We start from the raw sequence: 26,671 nt of genomic DNA, 5'->3' as shown, positions 1-26,671 counted from the left end.
TTTCAGGGAGGGCTTCCGCGCGTTGCCCACTCCTAGGATAGGCGAATGCCCTCCTTGAAACGCTGCTTTCTGCATCTGACGGCAGGCGGCGACACAAGTTTATGCTTGCGCAGTGACGGCAACAGCTTGCATTCTCATATGTGCAGTATATTTGCACTTTTTTTCATAAAAACCAAACAAGTAAATGTGCGAAGTGTTATACTAAATGAATTCGATGCAAAAATGCGATCGTTTTGCAAAATTTGAGCAAGAACAGTGCAGGGATGAGCACAAAACCTTTTTGAGAACACGCGCAGCGAAATATTCAGGACCCTGTACTTAGGCTGATGCGGCCACTTATTAGCGTTTCTCTCTCTTACGCTCGTCTAGTATACCTGTGTTGAAACCAACAATCGGCATGTCGTATAAGCTCACGTCGAAATCATGCCGTCGTCGTCACGCGATGGTCGTCACCGTCGTCTTGCTGATGTCGTAATACGCACGCTCCTGTCAGACACAGAGCTATTTGTATTACACAAATATGTACCTGGTAACGCTTTGCGCAATCCCAAACGAGCCCGCTACATGCAAATGTTTCGCATAACATTGATTCCCACTGTGCGTGGGATGAACCAGCCCGATTCAGCACACTTGTGGATATCAGTGTAATTATCCACACTATACCGAAATTATAAGTCATCCTTTATAGTTCTTTTACATGACTTTTGATCTGCGTTCTGTAGATTATGCGATGTTGGCGGAAATCACAGAAGTCAAGATACATGTGCAGGGTGCTCTAAACGCTTTCCAGCACTTTTGCCGATCATCATAAGTTGCAGCACTCTAATACATACATATAACTACAGCGCTGTACTCTCGTATAATCAATTCTTCCCAACACAAGTTCCATCATTAATGAAATAGGGGGAGTCGGGACCGTCACAGCAGCATATGCATTGCTATATCTCGCTGTATAAACAGCTTCCTGAATGTCCACTTGTATAAGTCGTAGGATTGTATACCTCCGTATCACGCATAAGTATTCGCATGTTTTGTACAAACACTCAAGCATGAAGCACTATGCATTATTGCTCTTGGCTTGCAAGAACTAAGCTTGGTTCATATTTTAAAATGTTAGTTGTTCGCTCTAGAATATTGAATAGCTCTTAAATATTGAACCCTTTTCAAAAAATAAACCAATTGTGAGTAGCGTTTCCTCGTCGTCGTGTCGTCTTTTCACCGTGTGTTCGTCCTTTTTAGCGCTACCATCAGTTTTAAAGAATCGCTGTAGAAGCTTGTGCATGACCATATATGGAAAAGTTACAGATTAACAACCGTCAAAACCCCGAAGCTAGACTAGCCCGTGCGCTATAACAACAACCGCGGGACTGGGAATTAAGCCAGGGTTTTTTCGGGAGGACAACGAACTAGAAGACCGCAATATTAATTAAGGAAATTAAAAAAAATAAGAAAAAAAACGCAGGAACAAGAAAGAAAGGAAGGGAAGCAGGAAGAAAAGATGTGTTTGAGGATGGTAACTGGGCGCATCCAACGCAGCGTAGGTCGACAGTCAATCGTGCTTCAAGCGCCGCACGCTTCACAATTAAAATATTTCGAGGATTCACGATCGAAACACCATGTAGCTTACCAAAAGTGAAATAATGCAGAAAAGAGCAAGCAAGTTGTGACTGCAAATGTGTGCCAAGCATAAAAGTTGTCTTCACTTTTGTGTCCAGCTGCATCAGTGTACACGTGCAGCGCCCTAAAAAGTGTTCACTGCCAACTTTCAAAGGAGTAATTTCACGACGTGGCAATTCCACTTCCACAGAATAATTGCATTTTCCCTATTATTATTAGCTATTGTCGCTGTTGTCAATTGAGATAAACGTAAATGTATAAGAAAATCATGGGGTATATACAATGCCATATATACAGAGTGACCCGTTATGCAATATGATACGAATACCGAATTTAGAAAAAAAAAAAAAAAAAATTCATCTCGCTTTTATTACACCCACTCACCTTGCCGTTTTAATCTATCTTGCATGTAATTCTCGGAAACTTCCCGTTCGTCGTGCAAAATTAACTTTTGACGCAGATGTAACGAAAGTCTGCATTAAAAAAGAAAGATTAAGAAAGTGCAGCCAACATTTCCTAACCTTATAACGGCATCATGGTGGCTCATTTAGTGTGGACACCTGTTTCACATTATTTAGCACGCGTTTTGAATGAAAAGGCTCTATTGTGCGTCCCGCAAACAGCTACACTAGCACGAAAGCAGTGTGGCACTTTCGTATGTTCGCGCCTTAGATCACATGACATTGGGTAATGTCGTCAATAGGACGTCACATCTCAAGCACGTGGTATAACGTGAACACGTGGAGATTGCTACTCTCTCAGTGACAGTTCGCTTGGTTCGCCCGTGCCTCCTAGCTTGCCGCCACTGACCTGAGCTGCGTGACAATGTTTGCGTTCGTGCAATACGAATTCGATGGCAAGACGGCTGTCGTCAAGCACTGCGCCATAAGCGACTTCAAGCCCAAGAACGTTGCCGATTTCCAGCCAACCAAATCTTACAGCGTTTACTGGCCTGGAGACGACAACACAGACGGCGACTTCTATGAAGCGCGAATCCTGCATCTCTCTGGTAAGTGACACGTCAAGCTCCATTCGTACCCTTTCGTAGTGATGTCCTGGATCGAAGAGCGTGCGTTGTGTATAGGCAGCGGCCGTAGTGACATAACTTAAGTCGGGAAGCAGCTTATCTAGACCTTTTCACACAATGTGTGTTACGCCTCGAAAGTGGCGGTAGCATTACCTGTATGTGCATTCACTTGGAGTCTTTAATTTTCAATATACGCTATCGCACAATGATTGCACCATGAGCATTTCATGTAGGCGTGCTTCAAAACGGCTGTAGAGTCTCCAAAAGGCGGCGTCTTTCCTTGGATTGTAACGGCGTTGTCGTGCTTGCAGGAACATTATGCAAGTAGGCCTTGTAGGATATTTGTGTCTGCGTGTGTTTGGGTTGCATCCCACAACGTTATATTATCTGCAGAATCGATGGAGGAGATGCAGGCCTACATGGAGAAGCGCCCCAGGAAGGTGTTGGTGGACTTGCCAAAAGGGCGAAAAAGGAGCAAAGAAAAGGTAATAATGCCTTGTTGATAATTGCATTCGCTGCATGCAAGGCAGAAGGCTAGAGCACTTAATATTATGTGCTGAACTGCCTTACGTCTTCAAAAAGTAATGACAGTGATGTCCAACCTGCACGGAAGTCAATGTGATTGCATCACACATACTACAGCGAAAAGAATGGTAAAAAAATTTTATGAACACCTGCAAGCATTCCGCGTGCTAATTAGTGATAGTGGAATAAGTCAGTAAGTGATGCACCACCATTCACTTAAACCAAGCACTTTCCACCTTCATAACACTCTGTAGATGTACTGCAAGTCAATTTCACATCGCCTCTAAGACAACAGTGTGCTGATAAGGCAAAAGCAGACAGTTGGGCAAGTTTGCATGGTGACAAAAGAAACAGCTAGAAGAGACAAATGCGATGAAAGCGAGAGGGTGGAGTGCCCACTCTGAACTTATAACTGATTCAAAATCTTGTGACGTCTGCAGGAGAAAGAACAGAATGCAAACACAATTTTATTCTTAATAATGTTTTAGTTACTTTGGCAGCTGAGATCAGAAATTTTTTCATGGTAGGTCACAGTACAAAGCCTTCACAGAATAATTTTACTATGTAAACTGCAAGCCTTTTTGTAATTGAAGCCTTATATATAGCATTGTGCATGCATAACATACTCCATATTACCAAATAGTTGTCTAAATAGTAAAAAAGGTTTCATGTTCTAGTCCATGCAAGTTCTCCCACATAAGCTGCTGCATGCACAGGTATATCAAAAGCAGTGATTAAAATAATGATATTTAAGATGCGCCACATGCATCTTAAAACAGTTGTGGTTGAATCTGTGCTGCAAGTTTCAGTAACATGTAAAGTGCTTTATCTATATGTGTATACATCATCATCATTAACCTACTTTAAGTCCACTGCAGGATGAAGGCCTCTCTCTCCGATCTCTAATTGGCCCCTGTGCTGTGCTAACCGATTCCAACTTGCACCTGCGAATTTCTTAATTTCATTACCCCACCTAGTCTTTTGCCGTCCTCGACTGCATTTCCCTTTTCTTGGCACCCATTTTGTAACCCTAATGGTCCACCGGTTATCTAACCTATACATTACATGCCCCACCCAGCTCCTTTTTTTTTTCTCTTAATGCCAATTAAAATATTGGCTGTGCTCGTTTGCTCTCTGATCCACACTGCTGTTTTCCTGTCTCTTAACGCTACACCTATAATTCTTTGTTCCATCGCTCTTTGTGCGGTCCTTAACTTCTTTTCGAGCTTCTTTGTCAGTCTCCAAGTTTCTGCCCTATATGTTAGCACCAGTAGAATGCACTGATTGTACATCTTTCTTTTTAGTGATAATGGTAAGCTTCCAGTAGGAATTTGAGTATGTCGGCCGTATACACTCTACCGCAAATTTATTGTTCTATGAATTTCTTTCTCATGATTGGGGTCCCCTGTGAGTCCTAGGTAAACATATTCCTTCGCGGACTCTACAGGCTGACTGGCGATACTGAAATCTTGTTCCCTTGCCAGGCTATTGATGATTATCTTTGTTTTCTGAATATTAATTTTCAACCCCACTCTTGCAAACTCTCTGTTAAGGTGCTCAATCATTTGTTGTAACACGTCCCCAGTGTTGCTGAACAGGACAATGTCATCTGCGAACCGAAGGTTGCCGAGATGTTCGCCGTTGATCCTTACTCCTAAGTGGCCCCAATTTACTAGCTTGAACACTTCTTCCAAGCATGCAATGAATATCATTGGAGAGATTGTGTCGCCTTTGCTGACCCCTTTCTTTATAGGTATCTTCCTACTCTTCTTGTGGAGAATTAGGGTAGCTGTGGAATCTTTGTAGATATTTTCCAACATATTTATGTAAGCCTGCTCTAATCCTTGATTAAGTAATGCCTCTATGACTTCTGGTATCTCTACCGAATCAAGTGCCTCTTCGTATTCTATGAAAGCCATGTAGAGAGGCTGACTAATCTGCAGATTTCTTTATTACCTGATTGATTACATGGATGTGATCCATTGTACAGAATCCCTTCCTGAAGCCAGCCTATTGCCTTGGTTGACTGAAGTCCAATATTGCCCTTATTCTATTGGAGATTGTTTTGGTAAATATTTTATATAATAAGTAAGCTAATGGGCCTGTAATTTTCCAATTCTTTAACGTCTCCTTTTTGTGGATTAGTAGAATGTTGGCATTCTTCCAGTTCTCTGGGACCCTTGAAGTTGTGAGACATTTCGTATAAAGGGCCACAAACTTTTCAAGCATGTGCCCTCCATTTTGATTAAATGAACTGTTATTCAATCTTCTACTGCCACTTTTCCAAATCTGCCGGTAGCCCTCAATGATTGGCAGAAATTATTTTGTGTCGTGCCCATTTTGGCAGTCGTTGTGAGCAATCGGGTTCATGGACTACAACTTTGCTATCTGCCACACACGGTTTAAACAAAATTCTTGTATAGTAATGGAAACACCTATTGTATGTGAATTGGTTAGTTATTATTGGTGTTATGAGTGTACCATTGAAATCCCAAGTCGTCATCATAATAATATGAGCACCTTTAACTAGCATGCAGCAGAAATATGGAATGCAAATTCTAGCTTTCTTTTGTTTGTGAGTGTAACAACATCTGCACCACATCTACAGAAATATCATTTCAGCTTTGTTTTTATTGCTTTTCACATTGAGTTGGTTATTGTATATAGCTTTGTTTGTGTTTTACTTTTATTCTGCAGTAGGTAGGTAAATAAAGTCGTGCTGCATTACACTTAACTGTTACATTCTGTGCAGAAAGTGGTGTGCGTTCATTTTGCCAGGGCATCTATTGTGCCTTATTGAACTGCAGGTGGAGCAGTCCCAAAAGAAGTTAAGGACTCAAGTACGTGAGAGGTCGGAGCTGCAGCTGGCGGACGAAGTCCTGCAGGACGATGAGTCTGACTTTGTCCCGAGGAGTGCATATGCAGCTTTACAGCTGCAGCTGCAAGCTGTGCAAAATGAGCTGGACAGCTTGCGCGCCCAGTTCACTGAAAATGCTCAAGTAGTCTCCTCGGCACAGCAGGTTCCTGAGGATCAAGGCAGTGCCTTGCCAAGAGGCACTTGCATATGTGCCGAGGAGCACTACAAGGAGCTGAATGAAGAAGTGCGGCAGCTTCGTGCCAGGAACATGGAGCTGCAAAAGACACTCTGTTATAAGCTTTTTCAAAGTGGTGAGTGTTTTCATTTCTTGAATTTTGGATCATTACTGTACTGTTGGAAAATTCGCACGCCAAGTATGAAGTTGATCCCATAAAAATGTTTAGGGCCCCATGTTACATACAGTGTAAACAAATGCAGGATATTTCATATTTCTGGTTTAGTTGAGGCTATTGGTTCCTGTCTGTGTTGCCTGGTTCACTTCAGTTATATTTTCCCTGTATTATTGTTTTTCGTGCTTTACTGGTTGCAGCTGTCTGGTGGCATATCGTCCTGAGGAAGGTCAGTCTGTCATGTGCTCAGGATTGAGTGTATTAGAAAAGGCCTATCGACTAGGCCACTTGACTTGGTAAAGCCTGGTGTTGGGTGCGAAGTAGAATGGGCAGCTCAGGATGGCAGACATGGCTTAGAAATGAATATTTACATATGGAGTTTGGTAGCAGTACATGACATTGCACCAATTTACTGCTTTCAAGACTGGACCATGCTTTAAAGTGTAAAATAATGCATTTTAGGTGGAAATTAGTCATGACAGACTCTGCCATTGGTAGTTTTGCACTCATTTGATTTTTCTATGAAATATTCTTTCCATTGTGACATTTCTGAAAAATACTTTTAAAAAAAGGCAGGCTTGAGCAATTTGGAGGACTTTCATTGGGCATAGAGTGACCTGGGGGGAGATATTCTGTAAGTGTCCACCTATTGGACACGTCCATTTCTTCTGCTGCTGAAGTTCTGATTGGCCAGGGGTCGCCTGTCTCCTTCTGATGCATAGCCCAGCCCAGCCAATCGGAACTTCAACAGCAGACAAAACGGACATGTCCACTAAGTGGACACTTAGAGAATACCCCCCCCCCCCAGCAGTATCGTCAAACCTCAATGTGGACCTAGTGCTCACTCCTAAGGGAAAGTTGGAACGCAGAAATTGTAATTGATATTCGGGACAGTCCTGCAAATTCTAGGAACCTTTGTGAGCCTAGCATTGTTACTGCCATCTGATCATGCTAATGCAGCAAGAAGCACTGAAGCAATGTTTGGAATTTTGGTTAAGTGGAAACACGTAGGAAATGCTTGAGATCCTTTTGCTATGTGATCAACAAAAGTCGGACAAGAGCTCTTATCCATTCTTGAAGCATCGTCTCCAGCCTGAGACATCTGTTGTTTGAATGCTGTTAATGACTAGTGGAAGTTTATGTATGTGGCTTCAAAATGCATAGGAACAGAAAAATTATTTTTCTCGGTAACCACTGCTTCAAGTTTGATTAGGTTTACTGCATTTAATAAGAAACGTTTATCTAGGGACTGCAGCAAGGGTATTTTTATTAGGCCATCAATTTTTCATATGAATTGTTAAAAATTGCAGAAATTCAGAAAATGAGAATATTTAGCTTACAACTTCGTAACTCGACAACAAAAAAAACCATTTCACAATTCTGTAAATTTCACCTTATGACATATAAATGGGACAAGGTTGATGTATTATGTGCCTTTAATTTATGGGTTGGACTTTTGCAGAACCCCTGTAAACATTTAACCAATTCATATAGGCTGTAAAATCTTAATAAATTTGTCTGATTTAGATGGCTCTAATGGATGAAGTTTACAGAACTGTGATGTCTGCTTTTGGTGCTGAGTTATGGATTTGTAAAGTTCGTGCTTCTGTTGTTGGAAATATTTTTCACATTATATTCCTAAATCAAAATTTCTTAATCATTAGAATTTAACTCTCTTAAGTGCAGCGAATTTTATTACAATTGGTCGAGCAGATGTTTTATGAAAACGTATTTGCATTTTGCGTTATTTCAATAAAGAACTTGGTGTTGGCCACAAGTTTCTTCTTACGACTTAATCTTTCTGTGAACCTCTTGTTTAGAGTGCTAGATAGATGAACAATACAGAGCACAATGGTAAAGCGATATGCCTTCTACAAAGAAGCTAAATGCAGCAAATTTGTGGTATAGCTGTGAAATTTGGTGCATCTGCTATGCACATGTTGCACCAGCCATGCTCTGTACACAGAAGTCGAGCTTGTTGGCATTTGCAGAGATCATTGCCTTTTCAAGGCTAATTTGTTTCATTGTTTGTTCCCCAAGTGAAAATCTGAATGAAAGGAAAAGTACAAATTGTTTTCTTCAGTTTTCTTGGTGTCTCATAAAGGGAATTGCAAGTGGTTGTGAAAATATATCAACTAGAGCTGGTGCCTTTGCAGAGAAAAAGCATGCAGATGAACTGCAATAAATAAGTGCCTCAGTTAAGAATGTACTTTTCAAAGCATTGCACTTACACCAAAAAGGCAATGTAGGGGCAAATTTGGTTGAATTATGAAGTATTCATATTTTCTGGCCAGAAACTTTGCCTCCATGAAACAAACTATGCTAAGATAAAAAGTGAAATTGTTTTGAGCTTTAAAGGGAAGCTTAAGAGTCTGTCGAATTCAATAGGACACTCATATACGGTTGCGGGAACCTTATAAACCATGTAGGTAAATTTTTTTTTTTTTTTTTCAATTAGGAGCGACGTAATCGTCGGTTAAAATTGCGCTGTAGCTCCGCTCCCCGTCGTATGCCGCACGCTGCTGCTGACGCTGACGATGCGAGCGGAGACCGGAAACCACGGTGTTGTGACAACACTAGTGTTCTGTTCCTTCGCAGCCTCCGCGACCGTGCCTGACCGTGCTTGTTTGTGCATGCGTGCCATCGTAATCTGCTTCAATCGACCCTGCATTCCTTTGCTGGTGCGTCTGCGTGTATGTAGAGTGGTAGTCAACGTGCGCAGCATCAACTGAAGTGGTGGGCCGATCATGCTGGCTTTCTGTGCAGCCTACGGTTGCACGAACACCAGCGGCCGCGACGATGTTGTCTTCCAAATGCCATCAAAGACTACCAAAGAAGCATTTGCACTCATGAACACATGCAAAGAACTAGTATCAAATTACCAAGTGCACCTTAGCTTGATACATACGTATACGGCCAGCCCTGCAATTCGGCCTGTGCAGTTGCTGCATATGGCCACAGAATGAGAGAGGACAACTTGCCACTAGCAGGCTTTCTAAACGCAGCGCGAAAAGATCGGAGCAACAAAAACAAAGACTGCACGAGTGCGGACTGACTGATGATAACTGGTGTTGGAAGGCCTTATGAATTCACGAACTCGCCCAAACCTGGATTTTGATTTACTGCGAGCTCCTTCGTGTTAGCATGCTGAACGGAAGGTGCATGTTTATCTCCCGCCCTTGATGCAGGTTTCGTTGCAAAGCGCCGCTAATTTTCTATTTGCACGTGTGTTGTAAAACAGCCTGCAGGCAGCTACCATAACGCAGTGCAAATGTAGAGTTTGCATGTGCTGGAAAGCCGGCACACGCCAGGACGCTACACTCCCCCCTTCTCTCGCGCACAGCGAGAAACCGACCGTCTCACGTAGCCGACGGAATTCGCCGCCTTTACGACTTCGGTTACGAGTAGTGTGCGGATGGCGCACAGATGAAAGTCACTACACGTACTGCATGAACTGGGAAGCTTTTCACGCATTTAAACCGTCTTTGTAGATTGCCGACAACTTTGGACAGCGCGCAAATGCCGACGATCGCATCCCCGCTTACGTTCCACGAGGAGGCATGCAGGAACACAACACTACAGTTGTTTGACCGGAAACGAGCTCACTAGATCGGCGAAAGATCGGCGAGATCACTAGATCGCTTTGCAAAAAACATACTCGCCAAAGAGCATTTCCAACACGAGGAGATCCCAAGACTTCGCTTTCGTTCGCGTCGAAAGCACTGCTCGCACCAGCATCGTTTGCTTCTTTGAGAGGCCGGCTCTTCGCAATCGGCTCGTACATGTAGGGAGTAACGCCGAACTCCTCAGAAAAACGCAGTCTCTCTAAACTTTCCATTACCATCTCAGAAAAACAGCACCAAACTACGTGGCACCGCGCTTCATGTGTAGCGGCAGCGGTTGGTTCGGACGAACACTAGTGTTGACGTCACGAGGCGCCCGACCAATCACAGGCGGAAACGAGACGTGCGAGCTCGGCGTGTCCGCTGCTGCACTTTTCGTCGAAATAAAATATATTTCAGCTTTCTTTCGCTCAATTTCGATACGATATTCGAATTCGGAGGGTTGAAAACTATTATGTACAGATGTTCACTCATTTTTTCTGGAAAACCTTTCAGCTTCCCTTTAATGCTCATTGCTACAAATGCTAGAAATGTTTGTGTTACCACCACTTCAGTGTAAGAACTTGTAATGTATTTTGACACTGTTGTGCAAGCACAGTCAGTGTTATTGGAGATTATTGCTCTGCAGACATCTGTTATTTCCTTGACTCATATCAACACTGCTTAAACAAAGAAACATAAGGGATCAACTGTGCTTCCCAAACGCAAAAGTTGCACTAGGAGAAATGTTTGTGTTCATTGCTAGCATTGGCGAAACGACAAGCAGTAACAGCTAGCAGCATCTGTTGCTATGTTGTCTTAGTTTTCTACTCCATTCTCTGTTTTTGACTTGTGCTTTCTTGTCAATGGGCTAATTAAACATTATGTCTTTGTGGAGTACATACTATTTCATATAGAAGTTATCATTTGTCATTTACTGGTGCCAGTCATGATAAGTTATGACATTCAGGTGCTGGTAAATTGTTGACAGCTCAGATGCCTCCTTCAAAAACCTTTCAGAAAGCAGAGTTGTCTATGCCACATCGTTCGATGTGTCAGTACGGGCGCAGCCGGACCCTGTCACCCCTTCGAACATTGGAGGCAAGTTCTATCTTCTGCTGTGTGTTCTAGTTTAATCTTCATTAGAAGCACTATTTTGTTTTCCGCAGTAAAGTGTATTGAAAAAAGAACAAAGAATGACTCAAGAAAGCATTTTTTTTCTGTATTTGATGTAGCATAAGGGCCATTATGTATCATCATATTGGACTATAACATTCCAACTGGAGTGCTTGTATAGCATGCAATGATTACATTTTCAAAGCATCATTCAGCCTTATTTTATATCCTGTGCATATGTACTGTTAAAAAGACAGTGAAAAATTTTGTATAGAACTTGGGAAATGAGCTTGAAGTTAATATAGTCTATTTCATAAATACCTCGCATTCAAAGAGTGCTTCAATGCATTCAGTAGAAGTGACCTTATTGGCATTCAAATTCACCGTTAATCCCCTTCGTATTCCTTGTGCTCCTTCAATGCCATGCACTGCAAAGGCTATGCCAAGTGCACTTGTGCTCAGTGAGCTGCAGTGAGCTCAGCTAGTGGGCTCATTGCAGTACCCTGGGGCAGCCGCAGTATCTACGCTATGTAGCAGACGCAGCAACATGTAACTGTAATGCATATATGCAGCATTTGCTGCATGTACAACACTGGCTGGAATGTGCACTTGTGCTCATGTTCTCCAATCTGGCTGTGCAATGTGGTGTGGACAGGCTTTGTCCTGAAACAGCTTGACTGAATAATAGTACCACATCGAACTTGTGCATTCTTAATTTAGCACTATCAATAGCTCAGTAGGAAGCGATGTCTGCCAAGGCATCTAGCGAGGAGCAGCCAGGAGTGAGCACGCGCTGGCAAACGTACGTGGGGTCTGACCCTAAGTTTAATATGGTTCAAGGCCAGTTCAATATTCAAAACAAGTTGAGAGTAATGGGTTTCTTCATCAAAACTAATAGCTGGGTAGTTGGTGTGGTTTCATTTTAACAAAAACCTGTATGTGAAAGGTGCGGACGAGCAAAGAAACGAGAGTTGCAAAACAGTCCCGTGTTTGTTGTTTCTTTGCTTGTCCATGTCTTTTTCACGCTGGTTTTTTGTGAAGATGAAAGTAATGAGACTCAGCGGCTACGACACTGATAAGTGGTGTGGCCAAAGTTTAATTCTTATGCCGCGCAAGAGCAGAGGATACCGTAAAAACCGGACTATAGGTCGGACCGGAATGTAGGTCGATTCCCCAACTAACAAATTCTAAAAATGAAAAAAATCTTTTTCAATGGCAAAAGTACCGAAAGACACCCTTACCTTGAAACAAATGCAACTCATGCACAATAGTGACAGTATTTATTTAAATGCTACTCGCATGTGCACCCGGTCAATTTTTAACAGTATCGCGCGACCATTGACCCGTGTGCTTGTCAGCACCTTATTAACGGCGCTGAGCGGTGAAACAAACGAGACATGCGCATGTGTACACGTGCGCTTACTTTCGCTATTTCACCGCTCTGTGCCGTGATGACAAGGTGCTGACAAACATGCGGGTCGATGGTCGCGCCATACTGTTAAAAATTGGCCGGGTGTACAGTACACAGAAGGGCACAAAGTGCGCAAGCGCTACTACGAACCAGAGCAACGCCTTTGATCAGAGTCGTCCAAACTAGAGTCTGATGACGAGTGCTTCTCGCTGCCCAGTCCAGAGATGCGCGCAATCTCTACCGCTTTCAAACGAATGCATTCGGCAGTCACAGGCCGCGATCTTAAACGCAGCGCCCGGACGAACTCCGCAACCTTGTCTTCCAGTTCTGTGGTCGGCCCACGAAATGACGTTTTCTGTTGGTTTGCTGCTTCTGCCTCCGCCAGTACCGAATGCTCTTTTCGGATACTCCAAATTCGTTCTGTGCCGCGAGGTCGCCGTGGGCTTCCACCCACCTTGTCGACTTTTTCTTGAAGGCGACGATGAATTGCCGTCGGCTTCCGCTCATATTGAAACAAAATGTGAAAAAGCAGCCTTTAACCAGTATAACTTTGTAACAATGTAAACGCAAGTTGGCAGTGCCACAATGTCGCCACGCCGCGCTGCTGCTCATGGCCATGGCGAAGGTGGCTCTTTACTTCATCCGTCCATTGTTGCAAGACTTTCGTAGTTTTTCTGCCAATGTCTGGTATAAAAGACGAGGGTTGACTTTTCGCAATGGTTTTTTGAAAAAAGTTCGACTTATATTCCGGTTTTTACGGTAGTTGACTTATTTCCGAAGTACGTAATTCTTATGGAAATTCGAAAGCATATTTTTGCTAACTTCAATTTCTATTAAACTGTGTTAATAAATATATACAGCAACATTAGAAACAAGTGCACTGATCTAAGCATCCTTCTTGCTATTGGCCAACAGCAGCCTCATATGGGAATGTGCTATATGACGAAATATGGCACCCGAAAAGAGTGAGAAGGCTTCTGTTGAAAAGAGTGTTTCAGAAAAAAGGTGAATTCATGGTCTGCTTATGATCTCCATATGCACAACACAACTGAGCTCCACTGTGCATGAATGGAAAATTTGACTGACGTTTATAGCAGTGTATCCTTTCTGCGTACCCGCCGTGGTTGCTCAGTGGCTATGGTGTTGGGCTGCTGAGCACGAGGTCGCGGGATCGAATCCCGGCCACGGCGGCCGCATTTCGATGGGGGCGATATGCGAAAACACCCGTGTGCTTAGATTTAGGTGAACGTTAAAGAACCCCAGGTGGTCGAAATTTCCGGAGTCCTCCACTACGGCGTGCCTCATAATCAGAAAGTGGTTTTGGCACGTAAAACCCCAAATATTATTATTATCCTTTCTGCAGACTGTTTTTTCACCAAGCCCAAGGGGTGGTTCAGGAGTTCTCTAAAGCAAAAAGATGGTTTTTATCCCCAAAGAAATTTGTTGCGTTACAGAGAAATTGCTGGTGTGCAGGATTCATATTAAGGCTGTACTTGCAACTTACTGAAGCACCTCTTATTGAAACTGATGATATGGATCCAGCATAATGTGCAGCCTTGCGCTCACATACACAGCATTCCAAGGTAAAGTGTCAGTAAATTTAATAACACTATGCTAGCTATACAAATTGTTCTTGCACAGGCACTTCAGCACTTTTGCCGAGCCTATATTTGCAAGAGTCTGGAGATGCACAATTAATGAAAATTCGTTGATTATATTTTTTTGTCACATTCGTTGTGTACATTTACATAGGAAATTTGAAGACTGTCATATTTGAGGACAACTACATTTTGTTTGGTTCTTATGAAGTACTTCTGTTCCGTTATATTCATAATAAAATTTGGCTCTCTCTGTGTGAATTTCACATTTAAAGGAGAGGGAGGAGTCGAAACAAGGCAAACCCATCATGTGACATAGCATATTGCGTATATCATGCCAGTGTAAAAGCCAGGCAAAGCTGATAACAGCTGTGCTCCTGCTCCCAGAATGCAAAAGAGGTTTTTGCATCAAGCTACATCATATGCAGTCTTTTCCCTATCTATTAAGATTATCTCTGCCCCTGAAGGTTAGATTAGCATACTGAGTATGAAATTGATATCCGGGAACACCAGTGCTTTAGTAGAATCAAAGTGAAGTTGCCTTTACATACAATTGCCTTGAAATTTCTAACACAGTTGCAAAATAAAAAAAAGTTTCCAAACTTTCGTTAACCATGTGTTGGTTTGCTGAAATTGTGTCTGCTGTGAACCACACAAACCACTTCTGCAAACATTTGTGTAGGTTGCATAAGGTATTTATTAATCTGCACTTTATCTTCGCAAGCACTGTAATGTTAAATGCAATAAAGGCACTTGCTTTGTGATCACTTTAGTAATGATGTCGCATTGCAGGAATGTATTTGTAATAACAGTGTTTGTTCCTATATGGTCTTTCAGCAGTTTGTGTTTTGATATTCTAGGGTCCACAACCCGCGTTGTGCCAGCACCAAGGGTGCACTGTCAGACGGGTAAGTCATTGTCTAATAATACAGGCGATTTGCATTATGCAGTACTCATCCTGTTATGTTGTGTTCACTGAAGCCATGCATGCCCAGCACACTGATGGTACCTAAGCTACTGTAGAGGGTTTTTTTTCCCACGGCCGTCTAATTTCTTGACGTAGCTCACAAGTATTCCCTTTCTGTAGGACGTGCAAGACTCCCACTTCATAGGCCCACCGTCTCAGAGGAGTTGGCCCAGAGAGGTAAGTAACGTCCATGCTTTAGCTTGGAGCTTACATTGTATTATGCAATGCTAAAGTGGTAGGTCAACATGGCAGACCAAACAGGCAGCTGTTTACAACTTTTTTTCCAACTTTTGTTTGTCACAGTCTCAACTGGTGCACATTTATTCTTTTTTGTGCATCCGTTACTGTTCTGCTCTTGTGTAAGGTTACTTGATTTTCCTGACTGCGAGCACAAAGGAAGAATCCGAGTGGGAGGCAGTTGAGGAAGGAGGAATGAGGGGCACATGCTATTTGCAGCAAGTTTGCACTGTAGTGTGCTATATGTTAGTTTTCAGTGGTTACTTTTCCTTCCCTGGAGGAACACATATAGTACTTGCAATTCGGGGCACTTGAAAGAACTGCAGATGCCAACCTGCCAACTCTGCTTAATTTTCTATAAAGGACAGCTGCCATGCACAACTTCAATTTTGTATAGCCTTGTACACGTGATGCTCAGGTTGTGTGTTTTTCTTCCATTGGTGGCAAGTTTTTCGACTTTCATTTCCTTCTTTTTTGAGGAGATGAATATAATAACAAACGCTTCCCCTTTATTTTAACTTTGCATTTCAGTTCTAAATTTCATAAGTTATCTGCATACTTTCTTCGTAGGGCTTTTACTAAGATGCAGAAGGGTTGAAATTCGGGCCAATTGGTACATAATTGAAGGAAAAATAAGTCCCAAAACACAAAGGACAAGAAGAGAGGTTCACACCACAACGGCTGGACTATCAACTGAGCTTTATTAGAAATGGCGTAGTCCCAGCAAGGCCAGCAGAGCATGCACAGCAACAGCATCACTAATCACAGAGCATGAAAAGTCAAGTTATCGCATCTGTCGTGACCGAACTAAAAAGGCTAATTCTTTCTCAAGTAAGCGCACCGAGGTCGTACTAATGACGGCTGAATTAGTACAACCTCATTGCGCTTACTTGAAAAAGAATTAGCCTTTTTAGTTCGGTCACGACAGATGCGATAACTTGACTTTTCATGCTCTGTGATTAGTGATGCTGTTGCTGTGCATGCTCTGCTGGCCTTGCTGGGGCTACGCCATTTCTAATAAAGCTCAGTTGATAGTCCAGCCGTTGTGGTGTGAACCTCTCTTCTTGTCCTTTGTGTTTTGGGACTGTTTTTTTCCTTCAACTATGATCGAGCTGCATGGTTTAGTTGTACTGTACAAAATATAAATATCAGGAATATATTTCACATAAACAGTAGTGATGAAGCTATGGCTGAAAATGCAACATTCTCTTGTGTGAAAAGAAAACTACAGTGCAGTACATATTCTTTTTACATTTATACCTGTAATGGTGCTAGCTGTTTCTGAAATAAGTTTGGCAGCATATTCCACGTCATGTTACAGCTTAGCACAACAGCAGCACCATTGCCAAACCTGAAGGAAACTGTTGGCAGTGTGAAACACTGATGCACTTGTGCATTGATGTTTTGCATGCTTGATGATGTTTGTAAGAGGTGCTTGCTTATTTAAAGTGCAGCGATTTCACTTTCTATGGACTCTTTCACTTTTGCAAGTCAAACCATAATTGATCATGGCGGAAACATCTAATAACCTTGTAATTGGAAACATCTTTGAGGTACACCAAGAAAGTGCTTGAAATTTCCCATATTCAGTGCCTAATTTTCCCAGCTAAGAAAGTAAATATAGTAGAGCTAGCTTAGTGTCAATAGGCAAGTAAAAGCAATCAAGAAATTCTGTGATATGTTTAATATCAGGTGAGTAGAGAAACTAAGGAAAATAGGCAACCATCAGCTAAATGGCGGGTGTGTGTAGTCGTTGAATATAGGTGCAGTAATTATGCGAATATTTTTATTCCTCAGAATCTGCAACTGTCCAAAAGGATGCTGCTGCTGCTGTTGCTTCAGAACCTGAGATTCCTCAGAACTACGATGCTGCAGCATCAAATTTTAACAGCTTAGAAGAGTTGGGTGAGGAATATTTATATGTTAAATGATTTGTTTCTACTATATCTGTCTTCTGGTGTATGTGGCATTGTCAACATATTTGTTAGGGCAAGTTTTACAAACAGTGTGAACTTGTAGAAGGGAGTTGCAAGGTGTTTATCAAGATTTATTGGTGCCTTAGGTTCGTACAGGGAAGCAAAGGATAAGAGGTACTAAGATAAATATTCACATTCATTTATTCTCCTAGAAAGCTGGAATTCAAATTCTTTATGTGTTTTGTAGGTTTTGCACTCACTTAAGTTGATTAGTGCGGAGATATGGGCTTATTGGTATGTCATCATGAAGTTTTTTTGGTGTAGCGCAATTAGTACATGGATGTAGAGCAAGAACAAGACTGACCGTTTGTGGGTTCTTTTCGTTATCTGTGCACTAGTTGCACTACACCAAAAAAGCACTCATGCAACTTCTAGCTTTTTGAAAAAAGGTTCTAAGCAGCTTTCATGTACGTTACATGCTTCCGGTAGCATATTCATGTGTATGAGGTGCTAGCGATATTACAATCCATGCTGCCATGCATTGGTCTTGTGTTTGGCTTAGCTTTACTATGTTTGCTTATCTAAGCACTGTTACAGAGATGCTTGTGCATAAAGCAGTTGGCATATGGCTCTTGAATGAATAACCTAATTTTTAACCAGTATGAAATAAAGAAGCCACTGCTTTTCAAGCATGGTTCATGGGAACTCATTTTTTCTGGGATGTAATTGAGGTAATTTTCATGTACTTTGCGTGTATTTTACAGAGCTCTCACACTCAGTAGTGGTGAATCTGCTGCGTCCTTCTGTCACAGGTGCTTGCGAGTAGGTGTTTTCACTGCCAGCCTTCTAAAAAAAATAAGTAAATAGCACTGGAAGCAGCTGATATGATAGAGATCATAGTGTGACTGAGTCATGCATTGATTCATCTGAAGATGCAGCCACCACAGCAATCTCTCCACTATTTAAATCTGTTTGAATGAGTGAGACAGTCATTAGAGTATGCATCAAACTTTTGTTGTACATGCAGGCTGTGGAGTGAAAGGAGATGAAAATTTGTGGCACGTTTACAGCCTGGTGGATTTTTTTAAAGCCTTAAAGGAGTAATCACACAAAAAATTTTCTATCCTGCTTTTTCTGGTGCAATAAGTAGCTAATGACCCAGTCATCACGACACGAAACATCATTGGCTTCAGAGCGTGACAGGCAATTATTTGGAGTCTTGTCTGTAGTGACCAGTCCAATTTTTGGTTTCAGAGAGCTGCAAGATAGGACAAACAAGGAATGTAAAAACAGTTGGACACGTGATCGCAAAAAACTGTGACGTGCTCGCGGGCGTGCGAGATTCGTGATGCTAGTTGGTCTGCTACGCCTGCACATGCTTTGCGATGTCCTCGCCATCATTGTTGTTCTCATTTTCATTGTCCAGCGATGACTATTTCCTGGTTGCGCAAGTCGTCACCGTATTAGACGTGGTCAACCACTTTTGATTGGCTCCACTACAAAACAGCGACTTGGAAAGTGTGACTAGCGACAGCTATCATTATGCATACGCACTGCTACAAGAAGTACGAAGCATTCGTCGAGGGCGCTTAAGGAATGAAGCATATTCCGGAGCACGAGACAAGACAGGATAAAAGTTGGCACAGCATCAGGCTTGGGAACATAGTCTTGGGGGAAGATCATCGAACAGCTTTGGTTTTGTTTATACCAGGCATGTTTGAAATGAAATGAGCAAATCTGGCTGCTCTTCAGTGGGGTACATTCTAAGCATCCAGTGGCACGCACAAACTCGGCCCACTTCTGCCACTTATCACACCAATGGTATAGCGAACGAGCAAGCCAGGTGAGCTGGCGACCGCTGGCAAACGGCATATAGGCCTAGCTCTCTGGATGTAGGATCCGAGGCCGATGGCCCTTGCGACCCCCCCACAGCTTGTAATAAAGCACCTATATTCGTCAACAGAATCAATGCCTGCACATTTATGTCGCTCATAAGAGACAATATTATTGGTTTTCCCGATGCCATTGGTAGCGATGAGAAACCACGCTGGCCAGGCGAGCTGCTTCACAGAGACGATTGCTGTGGGGGCTGCGCTGACTGCTTGCGAGTCAAAATCACTCCAGTGATTTACTATATTGCGCATCATTTTATAACATGCACACTTCTGAAGTCGCTTTACTGCACGAGTTACTTTGTGTCGGAAAGAAATTTTTGCTGATTTTTGTGCCGCTGTCAGCGGCGAGAGATGTCAGTGTCGTGACCAGGGAAAAAAAGAAGACTGGGATGTTCAGAGCGGCGAGAAACTTGCTCGCTGGACCCGTTGCGATGACATCGCAAACCCGTAACGTAGCATTTTCTCGGTTGTGTACGATCCTTCCTAGATGTCGATGTCGCGAGGTGCTGCGTTTTGCAATTGGCTGCGCACACATACTGTAAAATTGATTTTAAATATGTTCTAAGCTGTATTTGCCGTTGATATTTTGCAGACGATGTATGTGTGCCCACATAAATGAATCTTGCATGTTAACCCGACTTCGAAATTTTGTGTCGGTACTCCTTTAATGTCTGAAGCTGCTTAGGTCACTCAATATATGTGATAAATTTGTGGTTATTCTGCAGAGTCTGTGGAAACCTCGGCACCATTACCATTGGAAGATATAGGTAAGAAATAGTGTGCTACTGGTAATGTTGTGAAGGAAAAACATTGTTCAATTTTATATCTTGTGTAGAACCTAGCTCAGTGCAGAAGATTTAACAGCTTTGTCTTCCTCGTGCGAATAGGAAACACATGTTAGTCATCATCGTCATGATCAGCTTATTCAGATTGTACACGTGGACCACCTTTCGTACTGGTGGCCAGTTTACACTTGTCCCACCTCAGCCAAACCCATTTTATGCTTGAATATTTGCGAATATTATTGCTCCAATCCATAGCACTTGGGAGAATAAGAAATGATGAGGCAGTAACACTGATCTGGACACCCTGCCACCAATAAGGGAATGGCCAAATTGCATTATATGTCACCTTAAAAGCACATTTCAATACAAACCATTCTGTGCTTCTACAAGGTACATTTCTGGAAGTTTCTGTCTTGCCTTGTTGGGGGGCCTCTTTCACAAAAATTGTCTGGTGGTGGTTACCCACTAGGGTTACCCAGTGCAACAGCCTGATGGAATATCCATTATGCCACAGGCGCATGCATGGCATTAGAGAATAATTAAATCCTGGGGTTTGACGTGCTAAAGCCACTTTCTGTTTATGAGCCACACCATAGTGGAGGACTCCGGAAATTTCGACCACCTGGGGTTCTTTAACGTGCACTTAAATCTAAGTACACGGGTGTTTTCGCATTTTGCCCCCATTGGAATGCGGCCGCCGGGGCTGAGATTCGATCCCGCGGCCTCGTGCTCAGCAGCCAGACACCATAGCCACTGAGCAACGACAGGTCATTAGAGAATAGCAGCCTACCACAATTCCTCACATGTGCAAGCTACTGCTTTAAAATGCTTGACATACATCGCATTGCATAGCAAGTTTGCTCCATCAGGCAAGCATGCACCACTTTTGTGATTGCCGCAGTTCATCCGCCTGTGAGGTTAGCCTTGGTCATACCGGAATAAGTTGAATGTTTCATCTCTGGTGAACAAGAAATCAGTTGCCTTGCCATCCTTTGCTGTTGCCACAAACACACACCCTATACAAGCATGTTGCACCATTTTCATGGATCCCCAAATGATGCTATGCGGCCCTAAAGTTGTTGGGCAAGTTGGTTGATACTTGAAACCTGCCACGGTGGCGTTGTGGCTGTGGTGTTGGGCTGCTAATTCCGAGGTTGTGGGATCAAATCCGAGCGGCGGAGGCTGCATCTTGATGAGGGCAAAAAGCAAAAACACCCATGTACCAAGCATTGGGTGCATGTTGAAAAACCCCAGGTAGTCAAAATGAACCCAGTCTCCAACTATGGCGTGCCTCATAATCCGATCGTGGTTTTGGCATATAAAAACACTACAACCTAGTTTTCTTTTATACTTGAGGAAGGTGGCATGGCATTGCATGGCAAATAAAATGCAAAGAACATATGGTGGGGCAGCATGGGCTGCTCACCATATGGCTGCCTGATTTATTGCAGTCTTGCTGGCATGTTTTTTCCAGTCTTGTAGGGGCTGTGATGAATTGGTTGTGGGTGGCGCCTACGCTCTCCAGTGTGTTCTTTGTTCTATTTGCGCTACATTAGTGTCCCTATATGCTAGATGGCTAGTTACCTAGCTGTGTAATGCTTTGCCTAACATTGATTCCCACAATGTGTGGGATCTGCATAATTGGCTGCCAGAGGGCTATAAAGATTAGGACACAAAGGACAGGAAGTTTATGTACTTGAGCAGCATCCTTGGTTTTATTAAAGGCAAGCTTTATGAATTTATTTATCCCTTAGGCCCTGAAGTGATGTACAATTTTCATTTTCTTATTTCTTGAATAATTTTTAGCTTTAGTTTGTTCGTTTAATGTTTATGAAAAAAATGTACACTTGGTAGGGTAAATACTCTGCTGACTGTGACTGTTTCCATTTTCTTACCACCCTTTCTGTTACTATAACAGGGTGCTAGTTATTCGTTCTATGCAATATATTATTTAGTCCTAGGAATTCTATTATACCAATTTCTTTGTTCTTGCTTACACTGTTTGTAATTTGTGCGTTAGAAACCTCATTTTGTTGTGCAGGCGATCTTCATTGTGAGGAGGCTGTAGATTTTGAGCACGCCACCTCAGACTTTGTGATAGGCTCCAGAAGAGATGACGGAAAGGTAATCACACCAAATTTATTAGCTGCAGATATTGCCTGAATGTTGCCACAAAGTGATCAATTCAGCTGCAGCTTGAATGAGCTGAATTTATTCTGTGACAGCTCGCAGGCATGCATATGAAAGTCCTACCTGTACCTGCCTTTCGGCAAGACAGTCGTTGGGCGATTTTCAACTACTACACAGCCTGACTCAGTGGTTGCAAGCCACGCAGTAAACAGTGTGCTGGTCAGCCAGACCAGCACATGCACCAGCAGTTTGCGACCACTAAGTCCAATTTTTGTAATTTTCAGTTTTTGTGAGAACTTTTAAAGAAACTCTATGGAGAAGCCACACTCTCCATTTTGTGTGCATAAGTGATATATTGTGCATTCAAGGAAATCTGGCATGACACTAGTTATGGAGTTGACAGCTAGCCCTCTGATAAAGCAAAAAAAAAAAAAGTGATATAGACCTGTCAGTGCTTCTAATTTGTGAGTGATTATTTCTTTCTGTAATGCAGGTTTATGCAGGCAGTGGCTTCTGGTTGGACCAGAAAGCCTGGGACTGCTTGTTTAGTGCCTCGACAGATTCTATGTTTTGCAGAAGCGCTGCTACCGTGTTATGGACGGCAGAGCAGTTAAAGACGAGGAGTGTGACGGGGACACTTTCGAACAAAGCCCGTTCGCTTGGCTACACCGAGGCAAAGCCACCACTCACGCCAGAAAAAATCTCGTCTCTAAAGGGTATATATCTTTTTCCTGTGGCCTTTAGAAAGTTTACATATTGATCTTGTGCATGTTTTATATTTTTATTATAATGTGGTTTATTCTACATAAAACTGGCACATCAATTTTGATTAATTGCCTTGTGTTATGTTCTACCATTGAATAATGGAAACAAAATATTTTAGCTCTGTTATTTGTGCATGTGATGGCCAATTCAGTATTTGTGCAGCAAAAAGAAAGTTGAAGGCTTGTTTATTTGAGTTATTGTTACCATGGTCTTTCAGCCGATAGTACAGTAAAAGCTCGTTAATTCGAACCGCAAGGGGAAGCCGCTTCAGTTCGAACTAACAAAAGTGAAGGAGAACAACAGTACACGGCGATTTGGAAGTAGTAGGGCATGCCAGAAATTTAATGCTTTAAAAAGTCCGTGATCGTAGCCTGCCTTTTTTCCTTGAAGGTGACAGCTAGCACTTCTTGCTCTAACGAGCTAATGTGGCGGAAGGCCTCCTCTTTGCCTTCTTTAAAACTGAAGAAGAGACGGGCAGCATTCAATCCAGCCATGACCTCCGCAGCGGAGGGCCTCACTGGCGCGTCGTCTTTCTCCTCCTCCTCGTCACTGGCAGCGACAGGTTCAGCGCTTCTGACCTGAGAAATTATGTCCTCATCTGTCAGCGCACCACACACCACTGCACTCTCGTCCATGTCGACAAAGTCAGCAAAGGAGATGTTGTCCAAAACGTCCGCCATGGGAGCGGTGACGCCGTCTTCGGGCGCAGCTGGCTGGTTTCCTCCTTGTAGAGCTTGTGCGCCGAAGCCACAGTGGCGATAGCAAGTTGCTATCGTAACTGCAGTTACTTGCTCCCAAGCACGCACATGCATGTGTAGCGCACTTAGGAGCGTCACCTGATAATTATTGCACAAAATAATTTGCTCCAACAAATGGCGCCGGTAAAATGATTTAAAATTTTGAATGATACCTTGGTCCATGGGCTGCAGTGCCGCTGTAGTGTTAGGTGGAAGGAAGGCTAGCTCAATGGCCTTCGTCTCAATGTTGACCTTATGAGCCCAACAATTGTCACCGAGCAGGAGGACTTTCCGTCCACAACGCTCAAACTTTTTGTCCATCTTCGCTAGCCACTGTCCGAACAGTTCCCCCGTCATCTATGCCTTTCTGTTGGCCGCGTAGTCCACCGGGAGGGACGGGATCTGGGTGGCCAACGTAGAACGGAGAGGAGGCAGCCGCTGCTGCCTTCTGGCTGACCCCGCGCCGGTTAGATCTTCTGCCGATTTTGCTTTCTCTCGCCGTTCTCTTTGTTCCGGAGGCGATGCAGCCTTGTGTGTATGCAGGAGGTGCGCTTCTCTGGCAGTGTGCCAGGCGCCATGCCGCCGGCACCGTGGCGCGTAGTTCGAATTATCCATGGCGGAACCTTCTCGCGCTTGAATTAATGGGCTTTTTTATACACAGACTTCTGGGGAGCTTGACCAGACAAAATCGTACAGTTCGAATTATCCATAAATTCGAATTATTGAAGTTCGAATTAATGAGCTTTCACTATACTTGTCTGGCAACTGTTTTCTATATTTTGCTCTTACAGTGAAACCTCATTAAACCGTAGTTGGCCGGAGCTCGGGAAAAGTACTTACTAAACAGCAGTACTGCTTAACCGAAATAGCATGAGATCGCCCACTTACCTGTCAAAAACTGAACTCTGAGAGAGTGCGATGAAAGGGGGAAAGAACAAGCAGTATTTATTCACTTTGCGCAACAAAAGTGTTATTTTCGTTTGATGCCGTGGCGGCCTAGCAGCAACAACAGCGGCCTGTCGTCGGCTCACTCATAATTTGCTCATTTGCGCAAGATGCGTGAGGCAGCCAATCGCAGTCGAGAATTCTGATACGCATCGGGCTTGATCATGATCAAAAGTGTTCACTGGTGTTACTGAAGCTGCGAGCCAGCTTTTCAGCCAGCCCCCTCTTCTCGCCAAGCACTCGCATGACAAACTTCTCATTGACATTGCATGTTCTCCATGCATGCAGGCGGTAGCGCTGCAGAAGTTGCGGGGCGCCTTTTTCATTGCCGGGTGCTGTTCTCATCGTGGCGATTGCATTCATGAGGCTGACGTAACGCGCAGCTTCAGCTGCCACTGTCGGGCCTGAATCGTCCGTGCTGTCGCTTTTCATGTCGTCTTCGTCACTGTCGCTGGTTGACACTTTGGCAACAACAGAGGCAACAATGGCGAAAAGTCGAACCTTGTAGCCGACATCTCTTCACGGTCGCAGCAGCGCTGCCAAGCAACTTCGCATTCTAAATGCCACGCACCGTAGCCAACAGTAGATCCTTGTTGTGTGCCAGCACCGACTTCTTCGTATCACGTTCGATAGCACGAACGATGCCTATTTGTTCTTCTATGCTGAGCACTCGGCGTATTTTTTATCCGAGCTTCCGTATGACGCGAGTCCTTCTTTGCACGATGCCACAATGCTCTCTAGCGTGGCGCCGAAATGATGTTGATGTGGCTTCACGCGCAAACGCACAGGATGCTTGGAGGCCGTTCTGATTTCTGAGGCGTGTTCTGCCGGGCTGCTCGATGGAGACCACGCACTGCTGTGATTGTGCGATCAAAAGTGGAAACGCTACTTGTTAACCGATATGCACGCAATAAGCTGGTACGGTTTATGCGGATACAAAAAATTATTTTCAATGGGCACTGAGTCGGCGATTTCACTGTACTACTTTTAAAACGAAACTACTGTTTAAGCGGGTACAGTTTAACGAGGTTTTACTGCGCTAGATTTCTGACTACAATTTTGCACAAGAACGCAAGCTGCAATCACCGATGCATTACTGAAGTTAGTGCAGCAACTTGCTGCACTTGGATAGTTAGCCATATCTTTATTTGTCATCACTGTAGGTATACTAAGATGCTCATTATGGTCAGGTGTTAACAGTGCTCATGCATTGCAAGTCATATGGAGCAAAATGTGGTACTATCGGCATCAAATAAAACGTGAACAGTGGAGAGCATAACTGAAGGGTTAGGGTGGACCGTCCAGTCATCACCATCGGCAGGCGTGCTCATCCGGTTTGAATATACTACATGATGATGCTCCCCCTTTTCGTTTCTGTTCTGGCTCTCTTTTATTTGAATGTGACAGAACAAAAATTGAAGAAAACAGAAGCTAAAATATCAAAGTACAGGGTGAGTATTATTGCCCATTGCGGTGAAACCGTATATGCTATTGGTGTCAAATGAAACGCAGTGGTACAGTTTGCACTGTCGTCATTACTCTGCCATAACCTTTCGCTTTCAAATAAAAGAGAACCAGAACAGAAACTAAAATATTGCAGTATAGAGGGAACATCATTGTGTAGGACGGTCAAACCGGAAGTATGTGCACGTCAATGGTGTCGATTGCATGGGCGCAGACTTTACCTTCAGTTAGGAGCTCCGTTCGTCATTTCATGTCGATAGTATCTCACTAGCAGTAGGTGTAACAGCTTTTATACATGGATGCCTCATAGCTTCATATTAGATATGAAGTAATCAAGCACACCACTGTTACACACGACTGTGCAGAACAATAATAGCGCACTTATTTTTTTTAAGGAAATTAATTCATGCGTTCACAAGCAGTAGTGGCTTCCTTTGCAAACTAAATTTGTCTTTGCCTACATACTGTGCTTCAGTGACTTCTGAATGTGCCCATGGAGTAATAAAGAACTGTGCTTAGTTCTGTGTTTTCTTTATGAGGTTAATAGTTTCACTTTCTATGCAGCGATGCTTGCCATCTACATGGGCGACGTGACAAAGGAGGTGGCGGACAAGCGGTTGAAAATGGTCCGCAAGCATTTGTCACAAAAGCTTGGTGACGTGCAGCGGCGCTGAATTGTGTGTATCAGCCACGGACATTAAGGTGTTCAATAAATCTATCAGTCGGA

General features: G+C 43.2%; 1 protein-coding gene across 1 annotated transcript; it reads left to right on the top strand.

Moving 5' to 3' along the window:
* Positions 1-166: 166 nt before the first annotated feature.
* LOC126522144 (uncharacterized) lies at positions 167-26,671 on the top strand. Its single transcript, XM_072285836.1, has 11 exons — positions 167-2,626; positions 3,038-3,129; positions 5,977-6,337; positions 10,999-11,079; positions 14,964-15,011; positions 15,191-15,247; positions 17,105-17,212; positions 19,844-19,885; positions 21,945-22,027; positions 22,527-22,749; positions 26,509-26,671. The coding sequence occupies exons 1-11, from the start codon at positions 2,443-2,445 to the stop codon at positions 26,616-26,618; spliced, it is 1,389 nt and encodes a 462-aa protein (XP_072141937.1). The 5' UTR covers positions 167-2,442; the 3' UTR covers positions 26,619-26,671.

The sequence above is a fragment of the Dermacentor andersoni genome, unplaced genomic scaffold, assembly GCF_023375885.2.
Source record: "Dermacentor andersoni unplaced genomic scaffold, qqDerAnde1_hic_scaffold ctg00000175.1, whole genome shotgun sequence".
Classification (NCBI taxonomy): domain Eukaryota; kingdom Metazoa; phylum Arthropoda; class Arachnida; order Ixodida; family Ixodidae; genus Dermacentor; species Dermacentor andersoni.
The sequence above is the reverse complement of the archived record's forward strand: the minus strand, read 5'-3'. Positions and strand labels throughout refer to the sequence as shown.

Coding starts and splice junctions, on each gene's coding strand:
- LOC126522144 (XM_072285836.1), top strand. CDS start 2,443: ATGTTTGCGTTCGTGCAATACGAATTCGATGGCAAGACGGCTGTCGTC. Junction 6,338..10,998: donor TTATAAGCTTTTTCAAAGTG/GTGAGTGTTTTC, acceptor AAAACCTTTCAG/AAAGCAGAGTTGTCTATGCC. Junction 22,028..22,526: donor CCAGAAGAGATGACGGAAAG/GTAATCACACCA, acceptor TCTGTAATGCAG/GTTTATGCAGGCAGTGGCTT.